The 14,268-nt window shown below is 35.8% G+C and overlaps 2 protein-coding genes across 2 annotated transcripts in view; one reads left to right on the forward strand and one right to left on the reverse strand.

The window, feature by feature from the left end:
* Window positions 1-1,045: 1,045 nt before the first annotated feature.
* On the reverse strand, window positions 1,046-10,434 carry stn1 (STN1 subunit of CST complex). The gene is made up of 9 exons (XM_077523621.1): window positions 9,725-10,434; window positions 9,515-9,610; window positions 9,269-9,340; window positions 8,348-8,518; window positions 3,860-3,971; window positions 1,724-1,874; window positions 1,514-1,636; window positions 1,356-1,428; window positions 1,046-1,265 (listed from the first exon to the last, which is right to left on the reverse strand). Exons 1-9 carry the CDS (start codon window positions 9,867-9,869, stop codon window positions 1,108-1,110), a joined length of 1,101 nt encoding a protein of 366 aa, XP_077379747.1. The 5' UTR covers window positions 9,870-10,434; the 3' UTR covers window positions 1,046-1,107.
* The window catches only part of LOC144020294 (STE20-like serine/threonine-protein kinase), a 28,572-nt gene continuing 24,514 nt past the window's right edge, over window positions 10,211-14,268 (forward strand). Inside the window, exon 1 of the mRNA XM_077523618.1 lies at window positions 10,211-11,100. Coding sequence (XP_077379744.1) covers window positions 10,951-11,100 — 150 coding nt within the window. The 5' untranslated portion in view covers window positions 10,211-10,950. The remainder of the gene's footprint in view (window positions 11,101-14,268) is intronic.

Below are 14,268 nucleotides of genomic sequence, written 5' to 3' on the forward strand. Positions count from 1 at the left end.
TTTATTGTTTTAGTATTGATTATGGCTTTTTTTTTTAACTTGGTCTGAGGAAGTATTCTAATATTTTGAGATAGGATATTTGAGTTTTCTTAAGCTGTACGCCATAATCAGCAATATTAAAATAATAAAAGTCTTGCAATATTTCAGTTGATTTGTAATCAATCCAGAATGTATGGCATTTTGCTTATTTAATTGCATTACAGAAAATAATGGACTTTATCACAATATTCTCATTGTCTGAGGCAGTCCTGTATATATATAAAAAAAATATTCAGTAAACCAGAAAATTTCAAAAAATCCTTAAAAAAAATAAAAAAATAAAATCAAGTGAATGCAATACACTTCCGTAGTTATGCATATAATTACCTCAATATTTACTAATTTGGCACTCTTGTTTGCATGTACATCATGAAATATTTGTCATTCTATCCCATTAAACTGAATGGGTGGTTAGTCGGGACCAGTACTGATCCAAAAATATGTTTGTTTTTAATACTATACATACAAGTAGTCCCTCTTTGTACGTTTTCAGCGTGTTTTATCTTCAAACATTTGAAAGAAATCTATGAATTCACTTGACAAGGTCTTTGCGGTACAGTAATTGCTGCAAAAATACATAATACGCGCTATGACTTTTTATGAAAAATGATTGAATACAGTGTTCCCTCGTTTTCCGCTGGGGTTAGGTTCCAAAACATACCCGCAATAAATGAAATCCGCGAAGTAGTTAGCTTTATGTTTTACAACTCTTATAAATGTTTTAAGGCTCAAAAATCCCCGACCGCACAATTTATACACTTTTCTCATTGAGGCATTTACATGTTCTCCCATTTCTCTCTTGTTCAAACATTGATAATGCTCAAAACTTCATAAATTTTTATAAAATGGGTATATTACTGTAAAAAAATATGCAAAATTGCACTTAAAAAAAAATCCACGATACAGCGAGACCGCGAAAAGTGAACCGCGTTATAGCGAGGGAAGACTGTACATATTTTATTTGCATTAATAAAAGTAAAATGTATAACTGGAAGAAATACGTGACTACAGGATTATATCAATCTTTATTTTTTAAAACAAATAATTAAGAAATAGTCAGCGTAAAGCCTAAAACATAGTAAAGTAGTTATCTCTGGTGCTGACAATGTCACTGTTGCATTCCAGTGATTTGAGAACCAGCTCAAGCACTGCTCTGCTCACGTTCAAGCTGTGGCGCTGTCTTACTGCAGACAGGATGTGCAAAATGTGGCAACCTTTCTCTCGATCTAAAGAGACAAGAAAACTGTAGTGAGAACAAAGATCACGTAGCGTTCTACCTGCAGGAGGTGGAAATGACATCAAATGGCGTCACGTACGCTTCTCTCGTTTTGAGTCTTCCCTGATTATGTCTTTCACTGCCATAAGTAGATCTTTATCCTGTGCAGTTACCTAGCAAGGAACAAACGTGTCAAATAACTCCAGGATTCTTCAAACTGACCTTGAGTTAATCCAAGACATCTATTCTGTTTCCTACAAAATAGACTTCATCCTGGGACTTCACCCTGCGGTACACAATGCCCTCATCCTGCAAAACTTGCAAGGCTTCTTTAAGGAGCATTCTTAGTTGCTGGCATGTAGACGGACCCGCCTCAGGCTCCTAAAAATAACAAACAGCATATATACTCAATACTTCTTCATCATGTTCTTTAGTAACATCCAAATGCCAAGCAATAGTGTGGCGTACCTGGTCTGCATGTGCTGTTTCAGCACATCTGGGGATGAGAGGCTGCAGGAGGTCCTGAACATCATAAGGTCTGAACTTGCTCACAGACTTCTGCTTGAAGAAATCTTTGATGATATGTGTTGCCTTACTGAGGGTGCTCATGGGAGAGTCACTGAAAAGCAGATGGGAAGAAAATGGAACTGAAACTAGGTGTGATATTGTTTGTAAACAGCATCTTTCAGTAATTGATTAATCTGTCGATTATTTTTGGTTGATTTTAATCAAAGAATCGGTACACAACACATTTCCAAAATTCCCTGAGTCTCCCTTTAAAAAAACAGGATATTATTGCAAGTTGACAGAGCAGAAAAGTGCACATACGGATGCTGCATGAACGTAAATGAATTGGGAGACAAATCGCAACCATTTGTGAAGCTCGGTGAGTATAATTCTTGGACGTTATATGTGGTGGCCCCCAGGGGTCAGTGTTGGGGCCAAAATGGTTCATCCTTTGTGTAAATGATGTGTATACTGTGTCACAACCCATCAAGTTTCCTCTATTTGCAGATGGTATGAAGATCTTGGCTTCTGGTGAGAACATGCAGCAAATTTTGGAATTACCTCAGAATCAAAGTACTGTATAGTTTGATGAAAACAAGTAAGCAATACATTTAAGGAAGACTAAATTAATGGTAGGCTATTTGGAAAGATCAAATCAAGTCAAAATAGAGTCATCAATAGAGGCTCTCTTAGTAAATGACACTAGCGGTAAACTCCTTGGGGTAATAATTGTCAATAAAATCTGCTGGAAACCTCACATACAACATATTGTACCCAATCCAAACTTTCAAGAAGCATTTCTGTCCTGGAAAAAAAAAGAAAAGAAAAGCATGCATATAACCAGAATTCACTTCACAACATGTACTATCCGCTATTGTTATCATATTTACAATACTGTTCAGAGGTCTGAGCAAACACTTATAAAACTCCATTACAACCATTGTGCATACTGCAAAAAAAAAGAGCAATGAGAATTAGCCATAATGTCAGATTTCTTCACCACACAAACCAGCTTTCTTAAAGTCTTAAAATTTGCTAAGCTTGTAGAATTTAAAACTGTACTAATCATCTATAAAGCCAGACATAATTTGCTACCAGTACCAGGTACTAATATGTTTTATGAAAGAGAGGGAGGTTTTATTTTCAGGGCGAGGCAAAATTTAAAATACTCAACAACTATGAAAAGTTTTTGTGTTTCTGTCTGTGGGGTGAAAATATGGAAGAGACTAAATAGGGAAATACAACAATATCCAATATTTAATCAGTTCAAAAATAAATATAAAATACATATTTTGGAGAAGTATGGAGAGGCTGGGTTAGGAAGAGAATAAACTTTAACATGAATGCACATATTACTGTTTGTTTATTGTTGATGAATAGATAAGATAAAAATATACCGGTAATATTACGAAGTAGAAATACTATATATGAATAGGAATATAGTTCACTGTAATGGGGAAAATTAGGGTTAAGGTGTATTATTCAGTAAAATGAACATATGAACTATTATATTAATGGGTTAATGATATTATTGGCTCATATTGGTAGATAAATGTTATCGTTACACATAATGTATTTGTAAATTACATTTTTTTTTTAACATGTCACTCTACTATGCAGTACTCTAATTTATATGTATGTTTGAAATATATATATATTTTTTTTTTGGGGGGGGGTTGCATCCCAGGGCTCTTAAAGGGGCATGTCAAGTCAAATATTTTTTCACAGTAATATGTTCTATGTGCCTCTACTAGTCTAAACATAATATTCCAATTAATATTGTGGGGCTCATAGAACATACTTTTGTGAAGAAATCAACATTGACGTTCCCTTTAAATAAATTATTAGTTATCTTTTTTTATCACTTGGTTGGTATAAAAAAAACTAAAAAAAAAAACTTTACAATAAGCCATGGGCCACCAAAAAAATAAATAAATAAAAAAACATTCAAATGTTACCCTTCAAAATCTGCCAAATAGGCCTTGTGACGTAACAATCGCACGACACGACGAATCAATAATGAAATTTGTTGCCAACACTATACACTATCGATTTTTATCAATACTATTGATTCGTTGTTGCAGCTATAATCTTTACCTTGTGGTGTTGGTTTGTAGATGGAGTGGTTTGTCATAGAACTCTCTGTACAGCTGTAAAACCTCAATCATCCATTCAATCTGGACGGTCATGACTGGGTCGTTAACTTTATCTGGGCACACACAGCACAAAAGTGATAGCCACAAGATGAAGACTGTGTGGCTCTTCCAATTAAAAATGTGTGGATATGTGGCTGGCTATGAGCGCATGAAGCAAAGTCAGGTATATGAACTATCCATCATGAGACAACAGTCCCATTTTTTTATGCATTTAAATTGTGAGCAAATGATTTTGGCCATAACAGCAACTTGGGAATGTCGTTAAGAATTGAGCACCAGGCAAACGTTAGGACACACCTTCTTTATCTAATCATCGTACAAGTGTCCAAACTATAACATTCAATTCTTCTCACTGAGCCTTAAAAAAAAAAAGAAAAAAGGAAAAAAACTCATGAAACAGGCCTGGACACAATGATGGTAATCTTTACTTAATATTTTCCTGCACAAACTGCTGATGCAATCAATTTCTCTCACTGTCCAAGAGACTTCTGCAGCTGTCAACGGGAATTTTGGCCCAATCCTCTTGAGCAAGCTGCTCCAGTTGTCTCAGGTTTTTTGCTGTGTTTTAGGTCATTATCCTACTATAAGACCTTTATGATTTATTTTCAACTGTGGTGTCCTATGGAGGACCAAAAATGCCAAAAATAATAAATAAATAAATAAATAAATAAATAAATAAATTACTTAATTAATTATACAAAACCAAAAATTAAATACCAATAAAAATAATATAAATGGAAATGTACAAAAAATGAATATATAAATAAAATTAAAGGGATACTTCACTTATTTAGCCCATTATAGGAATAAAAAGTTCATATTTTGTCTATAATTAATTTGATACTTTCATTATTTTTCACATACAATTAGTACCTTTAAAAACATACTTTGCAACTTGCTATCGACTGAAAATGACATCACAGGGGCTCAGATAACCAATCACAGCACACCTGTTTTCTAGGTTTGGTCATTTGACATTCACAAGCTGAGCTGTGATTGGTTACCTGAGCCCTTGTATGTCATTTTCAGTCGACAGCAAGTTGCAAAATGTGTTTTTTAAAAGGTACTAATTGTACATGAAAAATAATGAAATTATCAAAATGTATTATAGGCAAAATATTGTTTGACTGCCAAAAATGGCTAAATAAGTAAAGTATCCCTTTAAATAACAATTAAGAAGTAAAAAATGCTCTGCTCTCATATTTAGTTCATGCTGCAGACGCCGTCAAGATGAAATGTTATTTATTATTGCAATGTTATTATTTATATGTTATTTATATGGCAGTCCTAGTGTGTCTTGGGTTGAACTAAAAACGCAAGTTGTGGTGACCATTAACTTTTTAAATTGTTTTGTTTTTATCTAGTTGTCTTACTATGACATTCTATTGCTTTATTGCAATGCTCTTATCTGTTTTATCTTGACTTTGTATTACTTTATGATGTGTATTTTAATGTATTTATGTATGGGGGACTACAGATGCAAATTAGCAACTGCTGCTAGAATATAAAGAAATATGTACAACTTAATTTGTTGTTCATTAATGTGCATTGTCCTTTTCGAATAAAATGAAATGAAAAGCCGTTGAGACTTCCTTGTTTGCTGACCTGCTTGGTGATCGTTGAAAGGCAGTTTCGCAACAAATTTGAGTAACATTTCATGAAACTTTTCATGCTGACGACTGAAAAGGGTCTGCAGTATCAAATAAATAAATATAAGAGCAGAGTGTTTTTCTTATTGATTGACATTTAATTCTATTTATATATTTATTTTTGTCTTCATTTCCACATTTATCATTAGATTTCGTTTTAGTTTTTTCAATCTTTTTTTTTTTTACATTTATTTATTTATAAGTATATAGTGTCCTCCTTGGATGTCTCCCATGAAATCCACTTTGGCTCAAACTATGATGGATGGTGCAATCTGACAGTGCTATACCTTGACCTTGGCGTTTACCAATAATTTCTTTGGAGGTTGTCCTCGGTTGTGTTGATACCATTCGTATTATCCAATTTTATCCAATTATCCTCTTCAATTTGTCATCAATTTTCATCCTGCAGCCACATCGATGAAGGTTGACTACAGTCCAGTGGATAGCACATTTCAGTTATAATATATACAACTGTAGTTATTAGGGGTGTTAAAAAAAAAATCGATTCGGCGATATATCGCGATACTACATCGTGCGATTCTCGAATCGATTCAATAAAAAAAATCGATTTTTTTTTTTTTTTTTAAGAGCTCAGAATTGTTCATTCGGTATTCGGATTCAACGGATTCAACGTCTTATCATTGCCTTTTTTTTTTTTTTTTTTTTTGTGAATCGATTTTTAAACTTCAATTTTTAATGGAAAAATATTCAACAAAACGTCTGACTTCGGGTTAGGATTCACACCTTGAGCATGGAAGAATGTTATATGAACGGAACATTAAGCCTTAATATTTTATTTTAATGCTGTTCAAACATGAAACAGATTACAACCTCTATAAGATAAATAAATAATACATTTTCATATAAATCTTACACTCTACAAGCTTACTGATTAGTATTTTCTAAATTTGAATGAAAAAAAATCGCAACAATCGACTTATAAATTCGTATCGGGATTAATCGGTATCGAATCGAATCGAATCGTGACCTGTGAATCGTGATACGAATCTAATCGTCAGGTACTAGGCAATTCACACCCCTAGTAGTTATAGCAACATCAAGATGATTGGAGATGTTATAGTCTTTACCTTTACATCAGAATGACTACTTGTCACCCTTTAAATAGGCCGACTGATTGATTGATTAAATGATTGGAGAGTTCTGTTTTTTTTTGTTTTGTTTTTAATCTATTCTACGGGTGCCATAATTTTGGTCCAGACCTGTTTCATGAGTTTGTTTTTTAAAAGAATTCTGTTGAACCACAATTCAAAACCATGTCTAATATTTATTAGTTTAATTTCATGGTACTTACAATTTTATATATTACAACTTTTTTTTTCTGATGCAACTACAGGTTTTTCTTTTATTAACACACCATACCAACAATGTTGTCCATGTGTTCAACTTATTACATGCAGTGTACTGGGATACAGTCAGGTCCATAATTACTACCTTTAACGGTAGGGTCCCAAGGATTTTCATTGCAGTTTATAAACACAATATTAAAAACTGCCGCTCCTCCCATCAGTTCAACGGTTCACACTCACGGTTCAGGGAAATGGAGACGTCCGCGGAACCAGTCCACCAATCAGGAGCAGGAGCTCGCACAGCCGAATTTGCATATGCAGATGAGGCACAGGAATCAAACACACGAGGGGAGTGGAGAGTGGAGACGTAGGTGGGCCCAAGCGTCTCCACCCGGAAACGTCCCAAACAGGCCAAAACAAATTGACCAAAATGTATTTATTTTTTAGGGAAATCCGCCGGACCCTACTTTAACTGCAGACTTTCCGTTTTGAGTGTACAGTTGTGCTCATATGTCTACATACCCTTTTAGGGTATGTAGACATATGAGCACAACTGTATGTACATGCATATGAACGGTGAACAGTGTTGGATTTACCACAATTTGTATATATATGTTAAAAGTAATGGTGCAAATTAACAATCATCAAACTTACACAATTTAATACTAAGTTGACCAATTATAGTCTGAAGTCTAACATCACCAGATGCTGGATTTCATTCCTGGTAATACTCTGCCAAGCCTCTAACTGCAACTGTCTTCAGTTTCTGCTTGTTCTTGAGGCATTTCTGTCTTCATCCATAGAAATGCATGCTCAATGAGATGCAGATCAAGTGATGTTGCATAATATTCCACTTTTTTCCTTCTAAAACTATTTGATTGCTTTCACGGTATATTTGGGGTCATAATCCATCTGCACTGTGAAACACAGTTCAATGAGTTCTGGAGCATTTGGCTGAATACTGCACAGGTATATTCTGATAATATTCGCCCAAACACTACAGAATTCTTGCTTGCTTCATGCTTTTGTCAGCAATCACATCATAAAATACGGACAAGGGAAGCAGTTCCACTGGCAACACATGCATGGCAATACACGCAAACATGGCCATGGAACAGCTGAGCAGCCACTTGTTCCATTACTTTTGGTCCTATAAAAATTGGGTGGCATATAAACAAACTGTTCTAACTCCTACACTGTTCACCTCTTTGGATGTGGGTACCTTCAAATTGAAACTGGAAGTCTACAGCTAAAACACATCTTGTTGGTTTCTCTTCAAATCCATGGTGTTTAGATTCAAAAAAATGATATTTGTTTGTGACTATGTCCAATATTTATGGACCTGACTGCAAATACAGCATTGTACCATCCTTTGTAATGGAGATGTACACCCTTACTACTGTAGCTCTTAATAACTAAGTCGCACAACAGTAAATGTAGAAGAGCATAGCAAGTATAACCAAACTCACTCACAATATGTGATGGCTATAATCTCTCTCTGCTGCCTTGACGTCTTCACTAGTCCTCTGACCCGCAGAAGCTCTCCAATTTCTAGGCGGCAGTGAGTCTGCTGGGCCTGTCTCAGCTTTTTCAGATCAACAGCTAGATTAAAGCCTTGAAGGCCATCCCTTGGTTTTCCTCTGTCTGGAGATACAAAATGATGAATTGCACAGGGGTATTTAATATTTTTTATGTACCAATATTGCAATATAGTAATCAATTATTTTTGATGAAAATGAGAGGTAGACAAGACCATGGCTTGATCGCCAACTCCCCTATAATCTGGCAATTAACCTAGCATGCAACTTTTAGGATTGTGAGTGCAAGCTGCAAAGAGAACCTAGGCAAGTGCGGTGAAAATATGTAAACACAGTACAAAGAGGATGTACCCATCCCAGCATTAAACCAAAAGCTGTGTTGCTATGAGAGATCACTACTATGTAGCGAGACTGCGTGTCACAGCAAAAAAAAAAAAAAGTGATGAAAAGTTATTAATCAGAAGCATTTCAAAGCAGCACTAATACACGTTAATGTTATCAATTAATAAATGTAATGTTGTGTTGTTTCCACAGTGAATTTGCCCTTCCCAGTACTCATAAAGTTAAGTCAGTCTGATTCTTTAAAAACAAAAAGTGAGCTTGTTCTTTAGGGGAGAAAAAGTTGGACTGACCATGCATCTGTATATTGTATTGTACTTATATATATATATATATATATATATATATATATATATATATATATATATATATATATATATATATATATATATATATATATATATATATATATATTATATATATTTACTTCTTATAATATTTACTTGAAAAGGGGCGTGCACTACTGCTTGCTTTTTCTTATCATGTAACCACTTCATAAATGCAGTCTAACATTTACCAGAATCAACTTCTTCTTTCAACAAGTCGTTTTTCCAACACATGCAGTTTATGACACCAGTGCCATCGTCCACTGGAAATAAAGAGGGGAGCGGGGTGGAAGGGGAAACAAACAAAAAACAGTGTTGTTGTTTAACATTGTTACTGGAAACATACAACAAACAAAAAACACCTTCAGTACACGTGTTGAGATACTAAGTACACACAAACATGTATTTTACTGCGCACAAAGATAGAGCAAAATTACCTCCATAACAGAAGAAGTCCTCTCTTTCCCTCTTATAAACGACTGTCCCAAGAACATCAACTTTGTGGATCGGATGTGACTTGTAGAAATAAATATCTGATACACGGACAACGGACAGGGGAAAAAAGGAGCAGATTGGCGTAGTGTAAGAGCTTTTATTATTGCATTATTGACCAAAGCAAGTTAGTAGAATGCATGCAAAATGTTTACCTGGTACTTCACAGGATTCCCTAATTTGGAGGATGTCTGTGATGTGTAGCCTGGCGAAAGCAGAAAAGATCGGGTCCAAACCCCACAACACTGACGGGAGCTCTTCTGCAGGATCCATTGTATCTGCCTCATGCCGAAATGTCATTTTGACAGGCAAATCGGGTGGTTATTATACTGTTGATGCGCTTTCTCTGCTGTACTCTAGCAAGGAAGCGAGCTAGCTAGCTACGTGTAGCTTTTCGTCTCTTACCAAAACACTGGTCACGTGACACACTTGTTATTTTTAAAAACATATATATTATATTTAGTTAGTGGAGTGTATATACGTGTGTGTATGCATTACTGTACTTTAAAAGGTGGCATGAATTCGTATAATTTACTCTTGGGTGAAAAAAAAAAAAAAGATTTCAAACAACGCGCCTTCAAGGAATGCTGATGGTGCCTGGGACTTGTAGTTTTGTCTACAGTACACACAGAGTACAAAGGAAACAATGCCACATGCTAAACACAACAACTCAGCACTCTCCCTAGTGCTGCTGTTATAACGTCAACAACCCTTTTCTTCACAATGGTCTGTTTCGTTGCTCTTCTTTGGAGACGAGAGCAGCAAAAGACTCGATAGTTGTCCGCACTACTATCAACAAGAGCGTGAAGTAAAAGAAAGAAAGCCGACGTCGCGCGCACGCGTGGACGCGCACTGATACTAAATCCGCTAGATTACCAAACCCATACCGAGGAAGGATGAATGTTTTAGCTAATTTAGAAACACGTGATTTCTGGACCGTAAACGGACTTTGTGTCAAAAGTTTTTAATATTTTCACTCCACGGAACTACTTGGAAGGACGTCGCTTTACTATTTTTTTCCGTTTTGGTTGAGGAAGGAAACCCACGGGGCCATTGGTTTCCCAGAGTGGGTACAAGCCCTTCGTACTCTTTGCATTAAACGAATTGTATTGTTCGGGTGGATTTCTGATGCCGGGGCGAGTCCAGGAGAATCTACACCATTTGGATGACCCAAGTGACCCGCGATGTACAAAAGAGCACAGAATTCTCTGGACTGGTCAATCGAGAGTCATAGGCTAAGCTAGGTTTTGGACTGTTCTCAAAGCTGTGGTGGTAATCAGACTTGACGGCACTTCTCTGCTTTATACATGGTGCCACAAAAGGAAGCGGTTCAACTTTCATTGTTTTCGCCGATTTCTAAGTGAATCACCTATGCTTCATTATGTCATTCTTTAACTTTCGTAAAATATTTAAATTGGGGTCTGAGAAGAAGAAGAAACAATATGAGCATGTCCGAAGAGATGAAAACCCGGAGGAAATATGGACCATTATCGGTGAATTGGGAGATGGAGCCTTTGGGAAAGTGTTCAAGGTAAGCCTCTCAAACTGTTTGTGTTATTTTAAAATATAGATAATTTTCTGTAACTGTACCCACAAGGCTACTAGCACCAAGTGTCAGCTGAGACCCACCCACCATCCATAAAAGCGAGACACTAAAAACCTTGTGATAGAACTGTGTCAAATTGACTGCTGGGGACCTTCTCATGCCACATGATTGGCTATTCTCATCAATAGACCTCCCACAGAGTTCTCACACTACTAATAGCAGCAAACAACTAGAGCTGTCAAAATTTATTGAGTAATCGATTATCAAATTAATTGACAACTCTTTTAATAATCGATTAATCGTTTGGATACATTTTTTCATTTAAAATTGTCCAAATCTTCTAATTTCAGCATGCTAACAGTAATTGTTCACTGATTCCAGTAGTCCTTCATGACAGAAGACTGATTATCTTCTGTATTTAATCAAAATAAGACAATTGCAAACAATGGAAAACAATGACTGAATAGGTAACATAGTACAACATCAACCCCCTTTTTTAATCGCTATAGGAATACGAAGTAGGAAATCAACACCAATCACTAGTTAATAAACGTTAATCAGAAATAAATGCTTTTGTAATACACTTTAATGCAAATTTAAAAATGAATCTAATTCGATAGATTAATTGATTCTAAAAATATTCGATAGTGACAGCTAGGGCTGGCAATCTTTGACTGTTTCACGATTCAATTGCGATTTTTGGGTCTACGATTCAATTCAGAATCGATTTTCGATTCAAAATTATTTGTTTGACAAATGATGTCTGTTTCAATTTACAGATATGCAAAAAATCATGTTCTACTCCAGTCTGCTTTGCAAGACAAAATGACAAATAGAGACATTGAAGTGTCTTTTTTTTCTTTTTATTTTTTTTTTTATGTATTAATTTTGTATTGTAAGTGCCTTTTTTTTCACAAAAACAGCATGTGGGCTACAACTGCCTTTTCCCCTTCTTCATTTCTAATTTAAATAAAATCGATTTTTGGATATTAAATATTGATTCTGAATCTTAATAAATGAGAATCTCGATTCTTTTATTAATCGATTTTTTTGGCACACCCCTGGTGACAGCACTACAAACAATGCAAGGATCTTTTAAACTTTGGATATATTTTACATTGTATATGTATATTCATCAGGTATTCGAAATGGTTCTCCAATTTAGAAAAGTATGATCGTATTTATGTCAAAACTTTTGTCACATAATAGTGAGTAAGTGAATAAGTGGTGAACTGAGATTGTTTGTTTACCGTGGAGATAGTTCTCATTTTTATCTATCAGGAAAATTCATTGAATCGGCAAGAATTTGAAATTAGTTTGCATTACTTTACATGCCAGATAAATACTAGTTCACAATGGTCTGTTTCATTCCTTAAGTATCCATCGTCCACTTTTTATGCAACACATAAGTTTTTGGGGAAATCAAGAAACGTATCTGTCAAACCATGTGTTACCAGAATTACTGGCAATCTTTCTAAGCCAATATTTTTACCTCGTTACCTTCTTATTGCACAATGACTTTGCGACAAGTGACCAAACATAGGCTACTACTTCCCAGATCAACAGAGGGCACATTGCAGTATTATGATTAACGGATGAATTTACAATTACTGTAAACAAGAACGTTGCAGTAAACACCATCCTTTTTTTTTTTTTTTTTTTTTTTTTTAAATAAAGTAAACAGTAAACACCATACTAACTTGACTGTAGTGATACACATGGTTGACTCTCGTGTAGCTTGCATGCTATCTCGTCCCATACAGTGACAGTGGGTGTCATGAATGGTTGTCTTTAACTGTGTGTGTCCTGTGACTGATTAGAGTCCAATCCAGGTACTAGCATTCACCCACAGTCAGCAGGGATATGCTCCAAGATAAGTGGTCGACAATGGGTCAATGGCTGAAATAAAACACGCATGCACACACACACTTACAGCAGAAGACATGTTCCTCTACAGCAGACTGTCAACATACTAGCTGCTTAAAGTTTTGTACAGTGGTTTTCTCTGCTTTGCTTCTGAATGTTGTTAGCTGTTGTTTTTGTTGATACTTGTAGGTTTTGTGTCTTTATTTGGTTGCGTAAAGCAATTGAGTTGCCTTGTGTATGAAATGTGCTCTAGAAATACAACTGCCTGCCTTGCCTTGCACAATCAATTTGATGTCTGATCAGTTATATTGCACACATTGATAAAGAAGAGCAAATTGCACATTTTTCACAAGAAATCTGAGGTTGTTCTTAAAGAGATACTTGACTCATTTAGCCATTTTCAGCAGTAAAAACTGTTGATATTTTGTCTAGAATTAATTTGACAGCTTCATTGTTTTTCATGTACAATTCATACCTTTTAAGAGCACATTTTTCCACTTGCTGTCCCCTGAAGATGACATCACGCATGCTGAGGAAATAGGTAATGACCAATCACAGCTCACCTGTTTTCTGGGTTTAGTCAACAAACGTAGCCTTGATTGGCCGTTACCTGTTTCCTTAGCACAGGTGATGTCATCGTTAGTCGACTGCAAATGTCAAAATCAGTTTGTCAAGGTATTAATTGTTTATTAAAAAAATAAAAATAACGAAGTTATCGCATTAATTATTATCGCATTAAATGGCTGCACAGTATTCCATCTCACTGTGACAGCCTCATTTAACTCACCCTGCTTTGCAGAGGAGCCAAGGCAAATGGAATACATTTTGAGTTTCACGGATTTCTTTACAACATGATATTCTATTTAAATTTAATAATAATATGCTGAAGTGTAGGGTGGCACAGTGGCTGTGTGGTTAGCACGTCCACCTCCCGGCTCCCAGTGCTGAGGATATGAGATCGAGTCCGGGCTTCGGCCTTCCTGTGTGGAATTTGCATCTTCTCCCCGTGCCTGTGTGGGTTTCCTCCCATATTACAAAAACATGCATGGCAGGTTAATTGACCACTCTAAATTGTCCCTGAGTGTATTTGTGAGTGTGAATGATAGTTTGTCTGTGTTCAGCGTGTACCCTACCTACTGCCCGAAGCCAGCTGGGATAGGCTCCAGCTCCCCATGACCAGTCCATTGTGAGGAATAAGTGGTTAAGAAGATGGATGGATGGATGGATGGATGGATGTTGAAGTGTGTTGAACTTGAAAGTTAAAAGCATCTAAATAAAAACAATGTG

Source organism: Festucalex cinctus, chromosome 6 (assembly GCF_051991245.1).
Source record: "Festucalex cinctus isolate MCC-2025b chromosome 6, RoL_Fcin_1.0, whole genome shotgun sequence".
NCBI classification, from domain to species: domain Eukaryota; kingdom Metazoa; phylum Chordata; class Actinopteri; order Syngnathiformes; family Syngnathidae; genus Festucalex; species Festucalex cinctus.

Excerpts from the sequence above, each read along its gene's own strand:
- stn1 (XM_077523621.1), bottom strand. The coding sequence starts at position 9,869 with ATGACATTTCGGCATGAGGCAGATACAATGGATCCTGCAGAAGAGCTC. Across the intron at positions 9,611-9,724 it reads GGAATCCTGTGAAGTACCAG|ATATTTATTTCTACAAGTCA; the intron begins GTAAACATTTTG and ends TCCGTGTATCAG. Across the intron at positions 1,429-1,513 it reads CCCAGGATGAAGTCTATTTT|GTAACTGCACAGGATAAAGA; the intron begins GTAGGAAACAGA and ends GTTCCTTGCTAG.